Genomic DNA, 23,620 nt, shown 5'->3' with positions numbered 1-23,620 from the left:
AGTCAGTATTTGGGTCCTTCTCTGTTGACCATTATCAATTTTGATAGGATTCTTTAACTGAACTGAATTTCTTTCTTGATCTAAAACCTAGACTAAGGCAAGACTAAGACAAGACTAAGGCTAAGATCTTTATGCTCCTGAAGGAACCAGAGTTAATTTCTTTACTTAATTTTGTTGAAGTTTGTGGAGAGAAAAATGTTTTCCAGCTGTGTCATTCTGGTATAATTTGCTGGAACATTCCAGATACTGGCCAGCACGGGGGCTTAGCAGACTTGTCCATTAGTGTGATTGACTTGAGCACATCCACAGAATCCACTTTGGATTGTACTGTACTTTTGGGTGGGATGGGCAATGCCCTATTATTTTCATCAACCAAGATGTAATCAGGTTAGAGAAAATCAAAACCGAGAATTATGATTAAAAATTAATCTGCTTTTAGAATTTATAAAACTTGTCTTTTAAAGCACCTTTAGTTCATAGGCTGTGGGCATATTGTTACTAAAGCTACGCCTACGACAAAATGAGCTAGTCCAGATTTACAGCATTTTAGCTGTGTCCGTTTGTGTCATATTGCATGCTTTCATCAATTTGATTAATGTGTAAACTTCCTTATTTTTACCACAGAATGAAGCCTGAATAGGGGCATTTATTGCAGGGTAGCTGACAGACTGTGGGCTGACCTGCTGAAGTTCTTCCTACTGTCTTGTTCCTATAGCTGTACACAAAGTCAGTCTGAGACTGTCTATGTCTTCTGTTAACTTTGTTTGGCCTTGGCTAAACTTCCTAACCATCTTGGACTGGTAGTGGTGGTTAAAAGGTCATGATACTTAATTTTCTTTTCAGTATTGCTTAGTCATATGGCTTTCACTGTTTGTTACATAACTGGTATAATATCGATGCAATATACAAAGAAATGCAATGTAAATACATTAATGTGTAAATGTAAATGGTATAGCTGCAATAAATTTTGGAAGTTCTGCCTTTGAGCTGTGCCCATGGAAGATGTTTCTGCCACTCACTTTCTCTCCTGTCTTTCACCTAGAGATTACTGTCACTGTAGGAGGCAGGGCATGTATTGGCTTCTCTGCTGTTCACAGTACAGTGCCTCTGGGATGGCTTTGTGCTATTGATGATTTTAGCTGACTTGTTGGACTGGTAAGAGATTAACTGAGATGTGGCATGCTTTCACTTTTACAAAGTTAGCCACGATATTTACTAGCAGAGGGAAGATACTAGATTAAAAAGAACCTGTATGCAAATTAACTTGCCAGATGGTGAGACTTTATGTTTCTACTTTTCTTTATTCAAGAAGGCCAGGTAGGCTATTTTGTGAAAGACTTGTACTTCTGTTCCTGCATACTTCATTTATGCGTGAAGTATAGCTTGATAATGTTTGAATATCATTTGAGATTAATGATTAAAAAGCAATTTGAAATGTATTTTTATGTAGCTTTCTATTAAAAATTCTGTTGCTCACACGCTTAACTGGTTTTTGGCTTTTCAGTAGTAACAATTTCAAAAGCAGCACAGAATTATTTTTGTCATTAACATCTGTATATGGTAGAACACACATGAGTAGATCTGTTGATTAAGAAATTACCATTTTTAGCTGGTTTACCATTTATTGGTAATTTTTTTCTTTTTCCTAAAAAAAAATTAAATATGAAATAAAATTGAATCTGCAACTTTGCTGATAAACTTCCACAAGGAGGGGGAAACTACCTTATTTTGGATCCTTAGGATTGGTTTCAGCAGATCTGAGGCATATGAAGGTGCTTTATTTTGAGTGGTCACAGGCAGTTTGTACTAGTAAATGTGGCAAGAGAGAGAAGCAAATCTGTGTTGGAGTCCAGGAGAATTTGCAGAATGTGCATTGTATAAAAATGCTTAACACTTGTAGAGCCCGACATCATGTTCACTGACACAGACCATTCACAATATTGAAAGTTGACCTGAGTGCTTCTGTACCATCTGACTGTAATCTAAATTTGTGGTTTTTAGCTTGAAACAATTGGATGGCAGCTTAATCTTCAAATGGCAGAGTCCATGCAAGCAAAGCTGAAGTCTCCTCGAGCTGTGCTAGAGCTGGGAGTGAGCAATGAAGATTCAAAGGTAAGAAATACATGCCTGGCAGAGTTGGAATGAGTTGTGATGATGGCCTTATGTTCAAAGTTCTGAGACATCAGTTGGAACTCTGGATCATTATTAGCCCCGCCAGTGTTTTCATTTTTATATTTCATAAAATTATAGTAAGCACTTGGAATTATGAAGTAGTGATGTAGTAGCACACATATTAGGTAGACTGAGAGCTGCGTTACCAGCTCTTTGCGCGGTAATGTAGTAGAGAAATATGGAATATGGTTATTTTAGGTCTCTAAAATATCTTTGTAGATAATTTATTTTTATCACATTGCATGTGATTGGTGGTACTTATACTTTTAATGCCTAGTAGCTTGCAGCTTTCTACCACGTATGTAGTTATGTAAGGTATTACTCATCACTCGCAACCTTTCTGTGCTAATGATGTATTTGTATGAATGATGACATAGTATGCGAGGCCATGGAAAACCAATATTTGGAGGTTTTAAGGTAAAGTCTTAAGTTCAAGGATTTTAGTGACTGGTGGTGTTTCAGTGCCAAAACCCACTAATGAACATAATTTTTTATTCATAAAATCTGTATCTCTTGTTAGCTAGCATGTTTTAAATTAAACACATGAATTGCTTTTAACCTTATCTTGCTAACGGAAATTGGAGTCTTTACTTCTGTGGTGTCTGTCAGAAAGTTTATCTATGAAAAAGTCAGTACAAAAGATTTGAAGGGAAAAATCAGAACGCGGTTCTGCTTTACCATTGCATTTAAATCATAGTAATTTTACTAATATGAGTGGAATTTCTGATTTACAGTAGAATAACAGAGAATACACAGCTTATGTTTGTGCTTCTCACTAGGACTTGCAGCAGTTGTATTTTTTTCAGCATTCACTGCAATCTGTATTTTTGAAATGCAAATACAGGAACCAGACAATACTTTATGTCCAAGCTGCATTGGGCAGCACTGCATACAGATCCAGTTCTGTGGCAAAACAATTTAAAAAAAAAAAAGAGGAAAAAATGTCTCTTTGACATGACACAGAAAGTTCATCTGGTTCCTTTACAAACAGAAGTCAGCAACTGGATTTTTTTGATTGTTTCCTCTATTTCTTTTTGTGGGTGTAATTAGATACCAAGATCGGAATTACTTTGCAATAATTACAAGCCTAGAATAGACTTGTAACTGGCATTTACATAGAACAGTGCAACAAGAAAAACATACTGATGCTCTGACACTACAGACACTAAAATTTAAAAATCTGGGTTGGTGTGAAGATAACTACAGGTTTTTTTGCTGAGTGATGACATCCTAGTATAGTATAGGCTTAAGGCTGGGTAATATCTGCTTACATACTGACAGAAGTGTTGGAACATAATTTTTGTGCTGTATTTTTCATCTTCACGATCTCTTAGTGCACAAAGTATTATGTTATCTGAAAATCCTACATACTAGATACTTCTTTTTTTCTCCCCAAACTTAACGTGTGTGCCTTTCATTCAGAAATTTGGCATGAATGTAGCGTGTATGTTCTTAATTATTATCTCCATTTCTCACGAAACTCTTTGATTTCTTTTTTTTTTTTTTTTTTCCCTCCTAATGGTTCACGGATATAACAACCTGATTTTTTTCAGGAAAGACGAACCGCTGTTACAGAGGAGCTTTTGTGGGCTGGCTCATTAGGGGGCAGCAGTGCTCTTTGTCACAGGGGCTCTTTGCTTTTTTTGAGCTAATACTCGGAATCAATTCTGAAGTCGGTCGTCGTGGGAAGTGTTAAGTGTTTACATTTCTAATCTGTATATAACAATAGAAGTTTGTCTTGCTCATCTACAAAACTAAAGCCTGTTAATTAAAAAACCCCATACTGAGCAAGGTAAATGAAATTGGCCATTATTTCCGCTTTTGCTAGCTAAAAGTAATTGTACTAATACCTTAATGTTTACTACAATTCAGTCCACTTAAAGATCTTTTAAACAGTTCTTTGTCAGAAGCTGACATTTAAAATTAGTATTTAAATTATCTCTCCAGGAGACGTAATCAGAAAACCTGTACATATATGAACGTTATTTGTGCTTCGTGAAATAAAAAGAGTTAGAGGATCTGCTATATGCTATATAAATATTTATAGAGTATATTTTGTCAGCTTCAGATGAAATGTAGAGTCCCATAGGTATTATATCATGATAATTCAGAAGTAAGGTTGTCTTTGGTTCTTTCAGATGATTCAAGCTGCTGGTGACATTTGCATTGCCCAGGAAGTGTGCTGTTTGTGACTAGTAATAGTTGTGATCAGATCACATGGGTTTTGATAAATTGTTTGCCCCTGGGTTTTGTTACAAATTTGTTGTTTGCTTATACTTAGACTTTGAATTATGCTTGATTTGGATCTAACAAATATTTTGCTTACGCCATTAAAAGTTTTTCACCATGGGGGTGATTAAGTACAGGAATGAGTTACCTGGAGAGGTTACAGAGTTGCCAGCCTTGGAGGTACTGAGGAGTCAAGGGGACAAGTCCCTGAGCATCCTGACTGAAGCATGGAGTTAGCCCTGCTGTGAGCAGGGGTTGGATCAGGTGGGCAGCCAAACCCTGCCTTCCAGCCCAGGTTGTCCTGTGATTTAGGCTGCTTTGCAGCTCGGTTGCTGATGGTGTGTTGTATGAGGAGGAAAAAGGAGCTTTCAATTAAAAATCCAATTAACAGCGGCTTCTTAAAATGATTCAGAATTTGAAATGTTTAATTGCATTTCTAAATCTGAGGGAAGTGGAATTTCTATGAACTAGGCGCACAAAATAAGCTAGTATGATAGGAGACATCTTTTTGAACTGCAAGATCCTTTTGCTTCCATTCTGACATTTTAATGAGCTAAGACGATATTTAGATCTGATGTGTAAGATATTGTCCATGTATAAGGGTTTTCTTTAATAATATAATTTGGTTTCAGATTTTTTGGGCTATTGAGTTGCAACACAACAATCTGGGGATTTTTTACAGGCTATTATTATTTTTACAGCTGTAGGGTGAATTAAACAGTAGAGGGAGCACAAATGAACAATCCTGATAATCTGTGCTGCTAATTATGATTTTGATTTGCAAACAAAGACTGATCCCAAAAAATGCTGTGTTTATTTAATATGTTTCCTTCAGTAATTTATTAATAATTATCCACAAAAGCACACACTTGCACATTCTTTCCCACTGTTAATAGCAGTAATTCCTTAGGCTGTCTAGTTCAGACCTTTCTAAACAACTGTGAGCATTTTCTATAACCATAGGAGCCATATTAAAAAAAAAAAAAAATTGTAGTAAAGGCTGTGGAAAAGGTCTGAGGGCTTCAGAAATGTCACGTCATTGGTGCCGAGTATCTCCACAGAGGAATGTGAGAAGTAAGAGTGTGTTCTTAAAGAGTTTCTGCTATGCCTTCACTAGGAAGATCCAGTAAGGCACATTACTATATGAGGTGTTTATTATTGTGTATTCTTACACATGATCTGTAGTTAACATTTATGCTTGAAAATCATTAGGATAAATAAACTATTCGTGCCCAGTGTTGTCTCTCAATAGTTATCCAATTTTTTTCTGTAAATCCATTCCACAGATTTCATTAGATTCAGTTATCTAATTACAATTTGTCCTATGGAAGGCTTTGCTCTTTTCTTGGTTTTCCTTCTCTTTATTTCATCTATGATTTTATTCTTAACCATTAAGGACTTCTTGGGGAGCTCTTTTTTTCAGTGTGAATGCTATGTATAGTTTCCTTGTGAGAATTCAATACTTTGTTTATATTGTTCATTCTTTATACATGTATTTGAAGAATTTTGTTCCAGGATTTTATCTGCCAATGCAAGACAAAAATTAACTGATAAATGTGCTGGTTTGTTAGACCTGCTGATGTAATACTTTTGACAAAAGACAGATAATATTAAAATGTCACTATACTAATTTAGTTTTATTTCCTTTTAATACATTTCCCCTAACTTCTAGATGCTTTGAAAGGGGAATATAACAATGGAAATGTTTTAAACTATTTTTTTCTGCAACCGTTTGTTCAAAATCAGAATGGGGTCTGACTGCATTTGAAAGTGAGATTGTAATACATATTCATCATTCTACAGAGTAAATAGAAGTCTGAAAATCTTAAATGATTATTTTTTACTTGTTAAAATAACAGGATATGGTTTTCTTTTTTTTTCCTCCTAGTTTTTACAGACTTTCTATACATTTCTGGACTGTGAACAAATCTAGACCTTTGATGTTTTACTCTGTTTACTTCAATAAGTATGCCATTCTGCTTTCTACGTTTGCCATTGTGAATGCTTTCCCATCTTTAACAGCAAGGCAGAGTAGATGAGAAACAAAGCTTTTCTTTTAGCAGAGCTAGATCACTCACTCAACTCGGGTTGTAGGTTCTGTGCAGCCTGTAGGGCATGCAGGCAGGATCTGCTGCAGGCAGGATCTGCTGCAGGCAGGATCTGCTGCAGGCAGGACCTGCACTTGGATATATATTTAAGGAAATACGGTGGTGCTTCCCCTTCCCCCTCAGTTTAGCCCTTTGTTTCCTGCTGAAAAGAAGTTAGATTTGCGGAGTGGCGTAACAGAGAGTTGGTGGATGCTAGTGATATGTTCCCACTCCAGAGAGGTAAGAGGTGGCAGAGTTGAGGATCTATACCATGATGTACCCCTTCATTTGCCTTCTCAGTCCTCAGCTGTTGGGGTGATGCATTTAGGTGCCATTTTTTTTTCTCAAAGTAGAGGAGTAATTTGTATCTGTTGGGCCTTGAAAAAAGAGGACAATTAAAAGACATGCTGCTGGAGGAACTGTGATGAGGTGCAAAGACTAAACAATTGTAAATTGCTTCTCACATTCATCAGGTACCTCTCAACCACTTTCTGTTCTGATAAGGACATCAGCCTTTTACTTGTCAGAACACAAACAAGCTTGCGTGTACACCCTTGAACTGAGTTTAGTCTTCTCATCAAACAGATTTGTAAGTGTCTAGCAATTGCAAAAAGTAAGTAGGGCAGGCCTTGGATGAATGCAAAAATGTTTAAGGAGGAGATTGAGAGAAAAGGCTTTTTCATTCCTATTTAGGGGAGGTAATTGGAGGCCTGGATAGGCTCAGATAACACAGTCCTGGTTCAAGGTCTTTCTGAACTTCTGTATACAAGCAAGGTTGCTGCTTTTGGCAAGGTACATCATGAAACCAACTTTGTTCTGAGAACTAAAATCTAATAAATACTGCTGCTGATAAGAAAGCAGGTTAAGAGGAGGTTTCAGAATATTGAGAAAAGTCCTCATATTCATAGGAGCTGTAGTAAGAATCAGTGTATAATCTTGAGTGTGTTGAACAGCTCAGAATAATGAGCCTGAAATTTATAATTTGCTTCCAGGCTGTCACATTGCAACAGAAAAGCTGTCAGAAATTTCATTGCTCAACCATGAAAGCCAGAAATTCCAGACTTGCAATGCACAGCAATTCTTGCATTAGGCTGTTTTTGATCTATCATATCTATTATCTCTGATTAAATTCATTTAATTAGAGGAAAAAATGAAGCTGCAGTCCAGAATTTTCAAGATGCTGAAAGGACTTTTATTTTCTTACCAGTGTAGAAATGGACGGCAGAGTAACCCACGTCCTGGAAGTTGTGAGTAGTTTGACATTTTACTTAGAAACCATTTACCAGATGGTGTGACTCCAGGAGTATGCAGTCGCCTCTGGCAATTGTACTGCAGGGTGTAGTTAATTATCTGGCTCCATTTGTGATCTTACATGATTTAATTACCCAGCTTATAGTAAGGATCTCTTTACAGGGATCTCTTTACAGTATTCTTATGTTTCACCTGGCTAGATGCACAATTTATGAATACAGTCTATAACACATGAATTTACAAACCCTGTAACTGGCTACAGCCTCTGCACATGCGCTGTTCCTACTAAAATACTCATAATTACTTTGTCCATGTGTCTTTGTGTCATGGAATTAAAGAAGAAAATGGTCCCAGTTGACTGTGTGCAGTTGGTTGCAGCCTTGGGCAACCTCAGCCTATAGTTAGTACTGAAACTTGCTTTGTACAGGAGTAACTTGAATTGTCTGTAATGTGTAACTTTACCATTGCCAGTCCAAATAAGCAGCAGAAAAGTAGCTGAAATACTTAAAAGTTAAGTTTAAACTTGGTGACCCATTTCATTGCCAGAGTTAAACTTTAAGGCCTTGAGGGCATTTGAAAAACACAAAGATCTGGTGAGTTTTTCTCATTTAATGCAGTTGTGCATGCCACCGTTTTTCTTAAAAAAAATTGTTTCCTGTTTCCCTCAAACTGGTTTTGTAAGCTTGGTCCTTCAGTCTTTTCAGATAAAGAAAAAAACTTCATGGGATTCATTGCAAATTCTCAGGCATCTATGTACTTTCTTGCCTGCTATTCTCAAAAACTATGCAGTGTTTTAGCAAAGTTTGTCTTCATTTGTGGGTAGCAATGGAAAATAATCCTATTTTTTCAGTACTTTTGCTATGCTTTTGCAGTACCTCCTGGCAGTACCGATCCCCCTGCTTTTACTTAGTCAATAAGCTCTGTGGTCACTTCACAAATGTGTTAAAAACTGGCATCTCTCCTATGCCTGTTTCTTCCTGACTCTAAGGTAGAAAGATAAGGTGGTGTAAGAAATGGGTGAGATTAGGGAGAGGTGAACATAAAAGTTGAACTTTCTCTAACAGCAAGGCTCAGTCTTACCAACATGGTATCCTTCTGCATGTGTCCTGCGTTACGATGAAGTTGACTGCTGCCTTTGAGAATTGGAGGGGAAGGCAGAGGAAGACAAGTAATCTCCAAGTCAGCAGCTTTCTAACGTGGACGTTTAAAAACAATTCTTCTATGTATAGATACATAAAATAAAAATTTCTCCTGAATGTTAAAAGGTGTACAATTCAGAGGGTCATAAGGCCTTTAGATATAGCAAATGAATAGCATTTTATGGCATTTAAATCAGGTAGGGAGTGGTTGTCTCTTGCATTATTTGACAATTAGTAGCAAGCAGAGAAGAGGTGGAATATGTTCTTTATCAAAGTAGGAGATTAACTTTTTATTGGGGAAGCTGCGCAGAATGTGTCTGTACGTTTTCTGAGTTCTCCTGGAAATGCTTCTCAGTTTTCCATCTTCAGCTTCTCAGTTCCTCCATCTGTAAAATGGTGAGCTTGTTACTGCTCAGCAGTTGCAACTTGGAGAGACCTGCTTGTGGAAAGTTTTGTTATCTATTAATCCTTTATTTTTCCTTTGAGGGGTTCTAAATGAGAAAAGTTATGAGAGACATGGAATTTTAAAAAAGGAGTTTCCCTGTGTTTTTTCTCAGTAGACTTATGCTTCAAAATACTTCACATCTTTAAGAGCCAACAGTGTTTTATTTTCCTGTAGCTGGTTCCCATGTAAGGGATACCTTCAGAGCTTGTTGGAAGAGGTAGGATTGTCTTCTGCAGTCATGATTACTGCCTGTTTTTCATTTATACTGACGCTTCAGAAACAGTTGCCTTGTTCCTCATTACTGTAGCGGTAGCTTGGGAGCAGTCTGTGCTTTGCTGTTCACTTTTTGGGCGGGAATGGAAGAGGTGCACTCTTCTTAATGCCTTGTCTTCTGGTAGTGCGTACTGTGTTGGAGGCACCCTCTGAATATGAGATCTTTAGTCAGAGAGAAGCAAAATATAAAATAGATGGAGTTAAAAGTGAGATCTAAATATATACAGAATGTTTTAATGAAAGTTGTGAACTCGCCTATAAAAGCCTCTAACTTTTGTAGCTGTACCACAGAAATGTGTTTTTTGGAGACACTCCAAAAAGAGCTAGGTTAATGACTTTGCTTGGGGTATCCAGAAATAACAGTATGGAGTGTTCAAAGAAAGCTTTAAGTTTTATACAGTCCATTTGTAAAAAAACAGAAAAGGTGATTAAATAGGAGGCTTGTAGAAGAGAGAGAGTATGATGTCCACACCTGCCTAGACTAACTGCAGTGCTCCACCTTTTCTCTACATAATTTCCTGTTTTTTTCAGTCTTACTGTAGTTGGTTAAAAGTTCTTTTCTCACCACTGCATTTTACTTCTGCAGCTGTGGCAGGAAAGGCAGAAAATAGAGGAAACTTTCTGCTTTCCATTCCTGAGTTAAACAGTGTGCTTTACTGAAACACTGTTCAGCAGGCTCTGCGATGGGCACGGATAGAAATAGAACTCTTGCATTGTAAGCAGAAGAAACACAATTCTGTGAAGAAACAGAAAAACAATCTAATACAAATGCCAATGAAATGGGTTCTTACTGTCCACTTTAAGCAGTTCTTTAGTAATTTGTATTAACTTTTTATTCCATTTTCTTCATAGAGTAGATAATGATACTGACTTTGTTGAACTTGAGCTGCAGAGGAACAGTGGCAGGAGTCTTATTTCCTTATTTTCCCCAATATTTCATCTGCCTTTTCTTTTATTACTGCACAAAAAAGCATACCTGCACAAATTTCTTAAACTTCTTTTTTAAGATGTACTTGCTTATTTTGTCCCAAGTTGTGTATTTTTCACCTTTGAAAGTTAAGTGGATGGATTAGGTTGGAAATGGTGATATTAATGTTGCTTTTTAAATTACATGAAAGATATTCTAAGAGGAAGAGAGATGAGCAGGAAAGTGTAAGAGGCATGGAGTAGTCACTCAGCCTGTGAGTGTCTTATTTATGTTGATTCTCGGCGCAGCTTCTGAAAAGCCTAGCTGCAGGCTGACATATTGTAACCCAAGTCAGACACTCTGATCTCGCTCTTCTCCTGTGACAAGTCTTTGTTATCTTCATACAAAATCTTGTAGAGTAGAAGTCCACTATAGTTAATTTCTGATTTGTAAAATGTAGTACTTTCAGTCCATTTTGCTTAATTATTGCTGTAGGGCAAGTTTTTATAGGCAAATTTGATGAGAACATTATATAAATGAACATTTTTAGAAATACCATAATATTTGGGGTATTTATTTTCTTACTGAGTGTTGTGTTGCCTAAATAACTTTTGCTGTGTTATGTATGCACATCAAATGGGTCATTTTAATCAGTCTCTAGTTTTGTTTTTTGCTCCCTACAGTATCAAATCACTTGCTTGACCTTCAGTTGCAGTAGACCTAGTTATTCCAGTTCTTATATTTGTAAAGTTTTTTCTTTTGCCAATTTAGGCTATTAATTGTTTTTTCCTTGAAAATATAGTTAATGCTGTGTGTCCTGACACAATAAGGCCAGCTTCAACATCAAATCCAGTTAAGACATGGACATTTCTAAGGCAGTCCTGACACTAAGGTTGTGTCTGCCTTTTACAGGCTGGAATTGATATTTAAAATTACAGAACTCCATTGCATATTTGTAAGCATTTCGTTACATGCTTTTAAAATCTGTTTGACTGCCCTTAGATGCTGGAAGATGTCTGTCTTAATATACAGAAGAACTGAAAATAAATGACACTTAACAAGTATGATTTTGCCTTTTGAAGTTTCTGAAGTGCAAAAAGGAAGTTGGGCCAAATGGATTAAAAATCTCACAGATAATTCACAATATTGAAATAACTTCTAACATGTGGGAATATTTAGCAAAGTTAACTTTCATTGTTCCTTAACTTTCTTGCATGTCAAATCTTGGATTTTTTTAAAAAAATTAATTTCTAATTTGTTTTGACCTCTCCAACAAACTTTTCAACTCCTTTACCAGAGTATGTACTCTGGAAGGGTCATGCAGAGCTGCCTTTGAGTAGCTGGTATGCTTGCATGGAGGAACGTCAGCATCAGCTTGAGGGTCAGCAGCGCACTGCTGGAGCGGGGAGCTTCAGGTGAGCCGTTTCCTGCGGCTGAAGCATATGCTGACCTGCTAGAGAGGTAACAGCGAGGTCCTGGGAGGGAGCGAGCCAGGGAGCTGCCCTGGGAACAGCTGCCTGCTTTCCCTTCGGCATCTTGCCTGCAGCCGTCATAACTCCATCTTCTGCACTGAAAGGGGGAGAGGTATTGATTGAGTAAGGGTAGAGGTTTCCAGTCAAAGTATCTGCACAGGACTCGGGAGACTTGATCATATCCATTAAATTTATTTAATGGGGCCTTTCTTCCAGAAGAAGCACTGCTAAGTGTCTGAGGGCAGAGGGATGGTTTTGGTAAATTTACAGGGGCTTTAACTGTATGCTGTCATGAGTACTCAGTGTCACTATGAGGTTGAACAATTGTGAGATTCTGCTTCAAAATACGAGTGCTGGCAGTATTTTCCTTTCAGACTTTCTCTGTAATCCTTTCAAGAGTGGGGCTAGCCACAGAGGCCAAAAATGAACTGTTTGAAGCATTTGAACGCAGTGTCTCTTTTGTAATACTAAGAAGTGAGGACATCATGTGTGAAACTTTAATTTGGGTTCGGAAATTACAAATTCTACTACAGTATTTTTACTGTGCAACCCAAAGGAGAGAAGCTTATCTGTGTCCAACCGTTTGTATCTTGCCAGGGTCAGGTCCCACAGCTTGTGACCACTTTGGGGCTGTGCATCCTGCACCTGGTCATGGTCCGTGTCGTCGCCATTCCCGCCTCCTCCCCCCCCCATCCCCCCAGTTGTCTCTATACTCAACCTGTCACGCGTCTTGTTGAACGACACACATGCATACTTTTTCTTCTGAACCATGTCAACACTTACATCAGAATAGACTGTTTGGGGATGAAAGGGTGGCAAGGAGCAGCTGCCAGACCAATTCACATACCGTGCAGGTTGCACCTTGCTTTTGTCTCATGTACCTGAGGAAACGTTACAGTGAGCGGAACCATATCCAGTTACCCTGTTGGTTCATACCTTGCCAGTGGCTCTGTATTACTTAGACTGTTACAAACTAATTAGGTATTTTATGTGACAACCAACTCACCAGGTCTGCTCAAAGTAGTATAGAAGGAGCTGCACTTCTTAATTTGCATTCAGTTTACATTTGTGTTCACCATCGTTGTGATTCTTCCCTGTGCTCTGCTTTTCCTTTGTCAGTTCTTTAAATGCATTGTTTTGTGAGTTTTAGTACAAAGTGGTACTGTCAAGGAAAAGTAATCCTCTTTGTGATTATGACTTTCCAATGAAGCTGCTTTGAAGGTTAATAGCATGTTTTTGAATTTAAAAGCAATTGGATTGTTCTGGATTTTCTGTCCGCTTTGCAGAATTGTTGGTCTTACTTCCCTGTTACTTTTGCTAATTTTTTGTCAATGTGCAAACTAATGAAATTGCCAAATCTGGTTTCCTGGAGAAGTAGTATGTATATTCTTGAAACAGTACAAAGTGAGCATCTCCTGCGTTGCTAACATCTGTCCTGCTTGAGGCAATAAATATACAGTACATGCTGTCAAACAGTATCAACGCTGTGCATTTGACATTGAACAGGTGTCTGTAACAATGCTGTGACACCCCTTCCAGTCAGGCTTCAGGTGGAAGAGGGGAGGTCATCACCTCAATTATATGCAAGGGTGGCAATTTTCACTCATCTTGTTTCCTGTTGTTTACAAATGACAGGAGTCTGGTATCTGGAACTGTGTGGCATCTAAATTTGTGCCACTTGGCTTTGTATGAACATTTAGCAAACTTTAAAAGCTGCTGTGACAAGTGACCTTTTTCACAGGTTAAAATACATGAAATATGACCTCTTTCACAGGAAAACCACAACCCACAGCGTGGCCTACAGCCCCTAAGCAAATCTTGTTCAGTATGATTGTATGAAATCACTACTAATGAAATAACAAATACATATTTCTAGGAATGTGCACTCACTTGGCAAGGCAGTAATAGAGATTTCAAGGGGGAAAGAAAAATACTTTTTTTTCCATATCAAGACAGATCCTGTTACTAAGAATACACTTTGAAGCCTTGTAGTAATGAAAGGGCAATACAAAACCAAAAGCAGACCCAGAGCTAATGAAAATGCTTGTCTAGCTTGAAATTTATACATAAAGAAAAGCTGCTTCTTTCTGACCACTTGAGCAACATTTTTTGAACTTGTATATACATAGTCAGAGTAACTAAGTTGTCCAGCCAGCCCATGAGATGGAACCACAACAGTGGGTCAAATGGAAGAGAAAATTGCACTGTGATGCTTTCTTACTGAGTTTATAGTGGTCTCAGTATAAGGGGATGACAATTTCTGCTGTGCATGTCATCAAAATATTACAAGAATTGTTTTGTAAGTGGTGTTCGTAAATGCTTTCCTTCCTCAACAACATCAGGGTTAGGCACTGACTTTTTCAGTAATACCTGATTTGGGGTTTTTTGGATTACTTCTGATGCATAGAGGCAGGCAGCGGAGTTTTAAAGAAGGCTGAAAATGATAGATTTTTTTTTCTGTCCTCTTTTCCAACATCAACAAAAATAAGGAGCTGGGAGATGCTTATGCTTGGGAATAAGTCATGTTATGAGATTGGGAATTTGACAGCCGAGGGCCAGATTTGTAGGCAGCTCTGGTTGGTGTATATTTCTTTGATTAGGTACTTCAACATTAAAGGGTGCACTTGTCTCCTTCATGAGATGGAGAAATGTATTATCCACTGCGTTGGCAGAGGAGAGTTGCAGGCTTAAGCTTTCTGGAGAAACACTGACACCATGCCTTAGGGGCCTGCCCACTGGTGGGTTAGGACTGCCGTCATACCTAGTAGTCCTGCAGGGTTTTGCAGCCTGGAACTGAGTACAGGATTAACTGCACAGAGCAGTTCAAATTCATGTTGTCTTTCCTCTTCTCCTGTTCTGAATCCTAAATAAAGGAATTCAAAATCTAACCATATGCATTTGAAAACAAATACATTTCTTTGTTCAAGAACAAGTGTATAAACATTACAAATGCTGCCTGCAAATACCTGAAGTCATTACTGGAAAGGAAGTGCATTTTATTAGAAGACCTTAGAGTACTCAGGAGGAGGAGATTCATTTGAAGTTGCAATTTAGAGGCAGGAAGAAAGGTATCTGTAGATTCAGGAAAGTCCTTGTGGCAGCAGAGAAACAGAATTCCTGAGCAGTTTTTTCTTGTCATTTCTAGATCACTTTGCCTCTTCACATTCCCATTCCTTCTGCCTTTCAGTCATCCCGTCTTCATAGGAACAAGCGCATTGTGCTGCTATCAAAGAAATGGTACAGATTCCAAAATATCTTTGAAATTCCTCAAACAGCAGAGTTGCCATTGAAGTGGGACAGAATTCCTGGGGTTGGTGCTATGTCTAAGAAGTTCTAATATACATTTTCAAATGCTGCCTTTTTATAACTAGTATCTTTTTTTTCATTGTTGCTTCTGTTTCTTTTCTTTTTGAAGAATAATTGATTAAATAATATATCATTATAATCCTTTAATAGGGTGGTTTCCTTTGTTCTTCAGGCCTTTAGACTTAAAGCCCTTCTTGTGCCGTAGAGTATCTTCTGTTCCTAAAGGGATACCATGGAATGATATAAATGCAAGAAAGATGTTTAGGCAGTGTTTAGAAAGCTTCAGAGTTCCTGGATGGCAGTGTATTCCTATCTGTACTTTTGGAGGCTAACATTTAACAAGTTCTTGAGTGAGTATTTTAGTTTCCTCTTTTAAAATTTGTAACACATTGAGTGAACATTAAAGTCTTTCTGATGAGGACCAAAATGGTTTGTAGGTAATATGGATGAGATCAAGAATAGCCAGTTTTTAGTATTGAAATTGCTACTGTTTGATTTCTTTCCAAATGCAGATGTATTTGAGACAATATACAGGAGGAAACATTTAATGCTAAACCTTTTTAGGAGAACTGTTTTGCTGCAGCAGCAAGGAGCTTCTCTGTTGGAGTGCATTGATTTGCCAAGGGTACTGTAGCCAGGCAGACTCAGGTAAGCTGGCACAGTGATGTCTGAGAATGGTAATAACACAAAGCAGGAGTGCATGAAACAAATATGGGGAGGTGAAGGCAGTAAGGGCAATTAACAGCAACAGAGGAGCAAGGTAGTGTTGTTCATTGAGAGCTAACTGAAGTTAAGTTGAACCTGTAGAGATTTTTTTGGGTAAGGCTGAGGATGATTAATGTGCAGGGAAGCAATGTACTCTGAGGAGCGTTATGCCACATGACGCAGTGCTTTGTTCTCAACCTGGTATCTGAACAGTCATTCTGAAAAGCTCTTGAAAATTCAAGTGTAGCATAATTTGAATTTATTTTTTTAGTGGAGTTCCTTTAAAATTCACATTATGATTTTAAACCGCAGTTGTACGCTCCTGTGGCCTTGAGGGAGTCACCAAGAACTTGGAGCCATCCTTGACTTTAAGATTGAGGCCTGCGGTGCTTTTCTAGGACAGTACACTTGTTGTGTTTACTGCTTTTTGAAGAGAAGACCTTAACACATCTTTAAATGAGGGAGTGCAGTCCCAGGGTGAGCCACAGACCAACAGCAGATCCTTCAAAGATGTGTGGAAATAGTAAGGCAGAGGAAGGATATAACAAAAAAAACCCAACACCACAACCAACCGAACCCAAAAAAGGCATTTAGTATATCTGTACTTTATGGATAGACTGATGAAACATACTTGTCAGTACTGAGCATGAGAGGTGCAGTGCTGTAACTTAAGCACCACAGTGAGATGTTAGGTTGTGGATACTCATTCTAAACCCTTTCTTCCCTTCTTTGTAATAAAATAATTTTTTTTCCAAACATTCCAATTCAACATAACCAGCTTTGAATCTGTTGAAGTAACTTGAATGTTTTCATTAATGTGACTATTTTTAAGATGCTCAAAACATGCAAACTTTAGAGACTACTGGCTTTTTATAGTGGTGTGGCTTTAGACAATGGAAAAAAATCAGCATTCTGTTTTTTCCACTGTTTTCTGAAGCACTTCAGTAATGTGCTTTCAGCGTTAGCTTTTTTTTTTTAACTAAAGAAGGAAATAAGAATTATGGACCAAACATGAGTCAGCCTATAAAACTGCAAAAGGAGCTTTGCAGCTCAAAACCAAAATACTATTATTTTAGTATGTGTCTCTATATACAAATAAGCACTTCCCGTTTTCAGAGTTATGTGGAAATGGCATGTGTTTAATTCTTTCACAAAAAGTTGCAGGGGTAGGGAGAGTGTGAATGTTAGGAAGACTGCAGGGTATTACTGGCATTGGGAATGATATCCAGTAATGTGCTGTTCTACCAACAGGTCTGGAACAGGTGCAAAATTAATCTTCTGCCATTGTACATGTACAACATATGTTAATATCTTCACATTACTTCAGAGCTTGAGAAAATTAAATTATTCTTTGGCTTTGTGGAAATAAAGTTTTTTTAAAAATCTAGTTACGTGGAGTCACTGTTGCTATACAATTTGCATCTAATTTTTACTTCCATTAAAATACTCTTTCTTTGCAGGTTTTGGGTTTGTGGTTTGTTTTTTTTTTGGTTAAAGAATACTAACATCTTTAGTGGGTGTAAAAGTGTTTGAAATATGTTGAGAAGAAAGCCTTTGGGCTAGAAAAGTGCCTTTTAGTTTGTCCCACAGAATCCCTTTCAAGTTTAGCTGACTTAAACTGTGTAAAAATTACCATTGCGTTTTTGCTGATTGTTTCTCATAGAAGTCCTGGATTTTTGCCCAAACACTAATTGATTATGAGCATTCTGATTTAAGGTCAGGTTTTGCTCTCATTAAACACCAAGCAGATAACACTCTTGGGCACTGTGGAGAGCACACAGTCCAGGTGCTGAAATAATGCACCTTGGAGAAGGAGAGTGCTTGGCTGGGCTTCCTTCTAGCCTTGAATCTGGTACAAGGATTCATCTGTGTGCTCTCCACTTTCTGAAATTGGCATGTAAAATAATGTAGAAGAAGGTGACTGATCTACCCCCAGGTAGATGAGTGCTCTACAGAAAAAAACGTTTCCAGAAAGTATAAGATAGAGTACACTCATATACTAGCAGAAAGACGGGTGAGGTGTCCACAAGGATTTTTCCAATAATTCTTTTGATTGTAATAAAAATTCCTATTTAAACTTGTAAATTAAAAAAAAAAAATGTAGTGAGGGACTGCAGATGCGCAAGTGACAGTATAATCTGTTTTGCTTACAATTCTGTTACTCTGTGGGCTGCATGGAGCCTGGAAATCAGTTTGGAAATGGGCAAGAAATCCTCAACCAGGAAGGAGGAGAAGCTTGCTTCTGGAACAGGCATTATGGGAAATAGCACAGCATGGGACTGAATTTCATTGGTTGTTCTTGTTAGAATGTTGGGAGATGTTTTTATCCTGAAGTTACTGATACAGACTCCAATGTTTCTTAATTTAAGTGGGATTTTTTTGCATGTGAATAAATACCTGTGTCAATAGTTGTCAAGTGTCCTTCAAGGCAAACACAAAAGCGGTAGAACAAACTGTGACTGCAGAGATGAACCTTGGAAGTAAAAGCAAAACAAAACAAACCCCCTTCCTCCTTCTGGCTCTTGAGAAGTGTATTGATTCTCCCCCTAAATCCATCGTAACCTCAAATGTGTGTTTTCTTCTGTAGTAGGTGGAAGAGAGGCTGGTGAACAAAGTTCACCACTCTCTCAGTTGTGCTGGTATGTTTGTAAAGCTACACTGCAAAATGGATCCCTGAAATGAATTAGAAAATTAAACAAAACCAATGTCCTGGAGATTTCTAGAAATCATGCATGCTTAAGTTTTTCAAGTGGGCCCTACAAAAAATTTGCACTGGCACAGAAGGAAATAGACTCTGGTTTGCAGGTGGTTGTGAGTTGTTAGCATGAGGAAGGGTGTGATGCAGTAAAAAAAATGCAGCTTTAAGCTGTGCCTTGTCCTTAACTGTTACACTTCTTTTTCATGGTTGCTGGACTCATGCTTTCTGAAATGGCAGTTGTCTCCCAGATTTTAGCAGACATTTTAAGACTAGTATTTTGCTTTACAGATGTAGATAAAAGTGAGACATCTTCTATATATATGTTTGTGCCTTTAGTATTGCTACTAAGGCAAAGATCAGGAAGATTTTTGGTAAGCTCATAAAACTTAGTGTTTTCAGAGGCAGGAAAGAGAAATGACTTGCATGGAATTTATTAAGGTTGATGCATTTGTACTTCTTGTTAATGAAATCAGTGAGATGGAGAGACAATTAAATATTTAAAGAATTCCTACAGATTTAAAAAGCAGGAAATTGCTAAGCATTTTTGTTATTTTTAGTTGTAATTGTGTTTGTACATGTTTGTCTGAAGTGCTATTTGGTTAGATTCTTTTTCTGTTATTAGTAGTGTCATTCATATGCTCAACCTTAAAATAATACAATTTTTACCCCAAGCAATTCACAGTCTCAAAGAGCTTTATGTATAAAGTTTGCGTATAAAGTTTTACAGATGGTGAGCTTATCTCATACTACGGTACCTGTTTCAAAACAATTTTTTCTTGTGTCCAAACATAAACCAAAGAATACAATAAGAAAAATTTGATTTGTAAATAAAGTCCATATAACTAAAAGGTACAGGTATGAAATAGCAATCATAAAGTTACCTGATTGTAATCAACATGAATCATGAAAGAGAAAACAGGAGGGGGAGAAGAATGGAAATTATGAAAATGTCAATATGGAACACATTTAGAGTAGATATTGTTCACATTAGTAACAGATAAGATAAAATTGCCAAAATAGTTTCGGTTAAAGGATCGAGAGTGGCATGGAATGTATGGAATTGACTGAGGCAGGAAATGAATGGCTGAGGAGCAAAACCCTCTTTGAGCTGCAGGAATTAGCCTACCACTTTGTTTTCTCGACTAATAATTGATGTGTAGCTAGCTAAGGAAATCGTAGAAATAAAGGATGTTGCTTGTAACGTGTGCAGTGATATAAAAAGTAAAAATGAGAAAGTTATGAAGAAAAGATAAAAAGGAATACTGTGATTAAGGTAACCACAACTGAAACTCAGATTAATGTCTAAGATGATAGTGATTATTATCAAAAGGATTTAAGTGTATTCAATTAGTATTTTAAATAAGATTTTCAAGTTGGAGGGGAGAAAATTGAGAACATCACTGAAAATGGCTAAATTAAATTTGGAAGGAACAGCTGCAAAGTTTAAAAGAGATTGAAATTTTCATGCTGTGAAAGTGCTGTCCTTGAGTAAGATGTCAGAAGTGGACATTTCTGGGGAAGCTATAAGTTGAAAATTCTCTGTAAAGCAAAATACTTGGACTTTCAGAGTTATCCTTGCTTTGGGGGTGGGGGCGGGGAATGGTTGTACCAGATAACCTCCTGAAGCCCATTTCAAGCTAAATTATTCTGCAGTTATGGAGAGATTTCAGTTATGAAGGTGTAACTAGACTTTTCTGCAGAGTTCTGAAAAAGAAGCTGAATAGAGTCATGACTAATTTAGTATTTAATCTGCTCTGTTTTGTTTAAACAAGAAAAGTAAGCAAGAGCGCCGAGGTTCCAGAGAGAGTCAAAGGTGGACCACCCTTTTAGAGGAGGAAAGCAACAGAGACATTAAATCCACAAATCAAAAGAATTGGCACTAGACAGAATTGGCACTTAGCTTTTGTGAAACTTTCCTAATTTGTTTTGGCCCTTTCTAAAAACCACACAATTGTAGTCAGTTTGTCACATTTTCAATTCTGGGTATTATGTTAAGCTGTCCAAGTGAATTTTCATTAGAAGTGCTACTTAATGGGAGATGTACAAAAGTGCTATAGCGTTGCAGATGAGTTCTTCAATGAAATTGATTCTCATTAAAATCACTCAGTCTCTACTAGATAATGGAAAATAACGAGTTGCTAATAACCTGGCAGACTTAGGACCTATGTCAAGCATTAACCAGTACTGCTGTAGTTAGCATAACTTGGCATTATATTAATTATGTGAAACATGCACAATAAGGAGCTGTTTGAGAATGAAAGCACTGAAATGAGGTAAAAACAGTGTATAGGATAAAGGACCAGAGGCAATAGTAGCTCTGTGCCTGGAGTGCAACTTTTGTGGTATTCCATATTTAATATTATATTAAAATAACATTTGAGCATATATTTGTGGTTGCAGTTACTCTGGGCAGAGCTTGTAGTGCAGGAAACAAACAGTTTGGGACCTGAATTCTGATCTCTTGTCACTCTTTATGATTATTGACTTAAGTTTATATTAAGAGTAATGCTAGTGATTTATGCTTGTTTAGTACCAATAAGCAGACTCACAGTTCAAGGAAACTTTTTTTTCCTATCTCTTCTATGAATCTGTAATCTAACTCCACATTTTACAGTGTAGGATTTGGTGAGTGGGACATGAAAATTATACGTTAAAATTAATTAATAGTGCATCTCTGAAAAGCTTCAACATTTTAAATGCTGACCTTAATTTGCTGCAGATTTCTTTGAAAATCTGCAGCGTTCTGTATTGAGAAAGTACATTATTGTGATAGGTAACTTTTATAATTAATTTCCCTAAGGAGGTCTGAAATTAGTGGTGGTTTTTCTTTAACTTGTTGCTTTGTGTCTGAATAAGGTATGCATTTATAAATTCCTTGCAGCAGGATCCACTTTTGCTGTATTTAAAAATAGCAGATTTTTGCCACACTTGGAAAATGTTCCTTCAGACTATTGCTAAATGCAGTTCTTGATTTTAGTCTAGCACTTTCATATTTCCTCATATCAGTGTTTTAACCTGTTAACTGATAACGCCTTCTAATTCTGCAGTGCTTTCTTTAGACACTAATTTTAATACAGTGCTAATGCTTTGTAGAAAAGGCTGTGGAAGATTTGGATTCTGTGTAGCTTTGCCCCTCCTGTTCACAAGTAACAAACAGCAATATTCTTTATTTTAACACACTCCCTGATAAAATGACATGTTGCCTCTACTTCAGTGTGACAAGCTGTGTACCTAGTTACACCTACGCCCAAGCTGATGTGGGACACAGGAATGACCATAAACCTGTGGTCCATTGCTGGCTCAATGCTGCTTTGCAGGCAGGTCTGCAGGCGGCAGGTTGGTGTGCTAAAACATCGTTAGGATGCACAGTCCCCAGTACTTAGAGATGTGCTGTCTTGTGGCACCTGAGACTGCACCTGTGTGCTTGCAATGCCTCTGCAAGCGAGTCAGACATAAGGGGTGGTGTTGATGTGGTTTTCCTTCAAGGTACAGTCAAAGCACTTGCCTTCTTTCAGTCCACTGCAAACACTAGCATGAGAATGGTGAATGAGGATGGAGAAGCTGCACAGCTTGCTAGGGAAAGTGAGTAGTGGGTGGCTGCATTTCTGTGGCATTGCTGTCTTGTGTACACTGGTTGTTTTTTAAACCTATTAGAAGATGGTTTGTAAAACCAAAATGTACAAGCCAATTATTAGACTGATTTCACATTTAGTTTTCATAAGGTGTAAGGAACAGAAAGATGGTTGTAAAATGTTATATTGCTATATTTAATAAATGGAAAACATTTATAGAAAGCATATTATATAACATTAATTATTGTAAGGCTAAGCCTGGAATCAGGGTTTTGCTGGGACACTTTTTTCAACAGTGGTATTCTGCCAGTGGAAGGTACTGCTCAAATTTCACATGAAACTGCATCCTAACCTGCAGTGTTCACTGGTGATAAAAGTGTGTTGTGCTTGTTACAGAACATAGCAGGAACAATAACACTGTTGCCTTCTCACTTATTTCATCTAAAAATTATTCTTTGTTTAAAGGAAAAAAAATCATGCACTGAAATGTTCTACCATTTGCTTTTAATATATGCCTCTCTTCCCTTGGGGTCTTGCCTATTTTATTGATTCAGTTCTTGAATTAGACTTCTGAAAAGTTTTGGAAATGCAACATTAACCCGTTCTTTATCATAATGAAACACAGTCTTTGCAGTGAAGTAGGGATATGGGTATTTTTTTTTCTCTGTCAACACTCTCAAAGACAAGACAGACCTTTTAGGTGTAACAACTTAAACAGTAGCAGGCAGTTGCGAATTAGGAGTGGAATTACATTTTTAAAAGAATGTATTTTTGAATAAAGTCTGGAATTCTAACGTACTGTTTTCAATATGATTTCTGTTTGTAAATTGTTAGAAGCTTTACAACAAAAAAGAAATATTTGAATTCTCTAATCTGAAACAGACTAATACACACGGAGGTAAAATAGTAGCAAAAGGTCACAATGGGCACTGATGGCAAGTTCAGGAATAGAACCGGAGCATTGTCTACTGGGAAGCAAGATGTCTTAATTCTGGTTCTTGTGAACAGAGGGGAACAAAGATATTCATAATGTGTGTTCTAACAGTTGATGCAATGTGAGCTATTCTTACACTGCCAGATACTCTGAAGTAATAAATAAGTATGTCTGAGACACGGCCAATACCGCAAAGTGACAAATCCACGCATTCTTTTATGGTCTTTAATTTTGTGCTGTAACCATTGTGCAGGTCTGGACTGTATTATTGCAGTTTACTCCTTTATGTTTTACTTTTGACAATACAAATATGGCACACTCAGCAGACTGGTGGGTGAGTGGGTTTTGACAACTATGATGTTTATGGCATAGTTAAAAACAGTGTAAGTGAAACTTCAAATTTGCATCTCAGTATGGCTATATTTTGTAA

The 23,620-nt window shown here is 37.4% G+C and overlaps 1 protein-coding gene across 2 annotated transcripts in view; it reads left to right on the top strand.

Annotated features, from left to right (window-relative positions):
• The window catches only part of COMMD10 (COMM domain containing 10), a 112,903-nt gene that overhangs the window by 22,588 nt on the left and 66,695 nt on the right, over positions 1-23,620 (top strand). Inside the window, exon 5 of one of the 2 annotated variants that reach the window (XM_072860462.1) lies at positions 2,002-2,112. The exons of the other annotated variant lie outside the window; for it this stretch is intronic. Coding sequence (XP_072716563.1) covers positions 2,002-2,112 — 111 coding nt within the window. The remainder of the gene's footprint in view (positions 1-2,001; positions 2,113-23,620) is intronic. 2 annotated transcript variants of the gene reach the window in all.

This window comes from Ciconia boyciana, chromosome 4 (genome assembly GCF_034638445.1).
Source record: "Ciconia boyciana chromosome 4, ASM3463844v1, whole genome shotgun sequence".
In the NCBI taxonomy this organism is placed as follows: Eukaryota; Metazoa; Chordata; class Aves; order Ciconiiformes; family Ciconiidae; genus Ciconia; species Ciconia boyciana.
The sequence above is the reverse complement of the archived record's forward strand: the minus strand, read 5'-3'. Positions and strand labels throughout refer to the sequence as shown.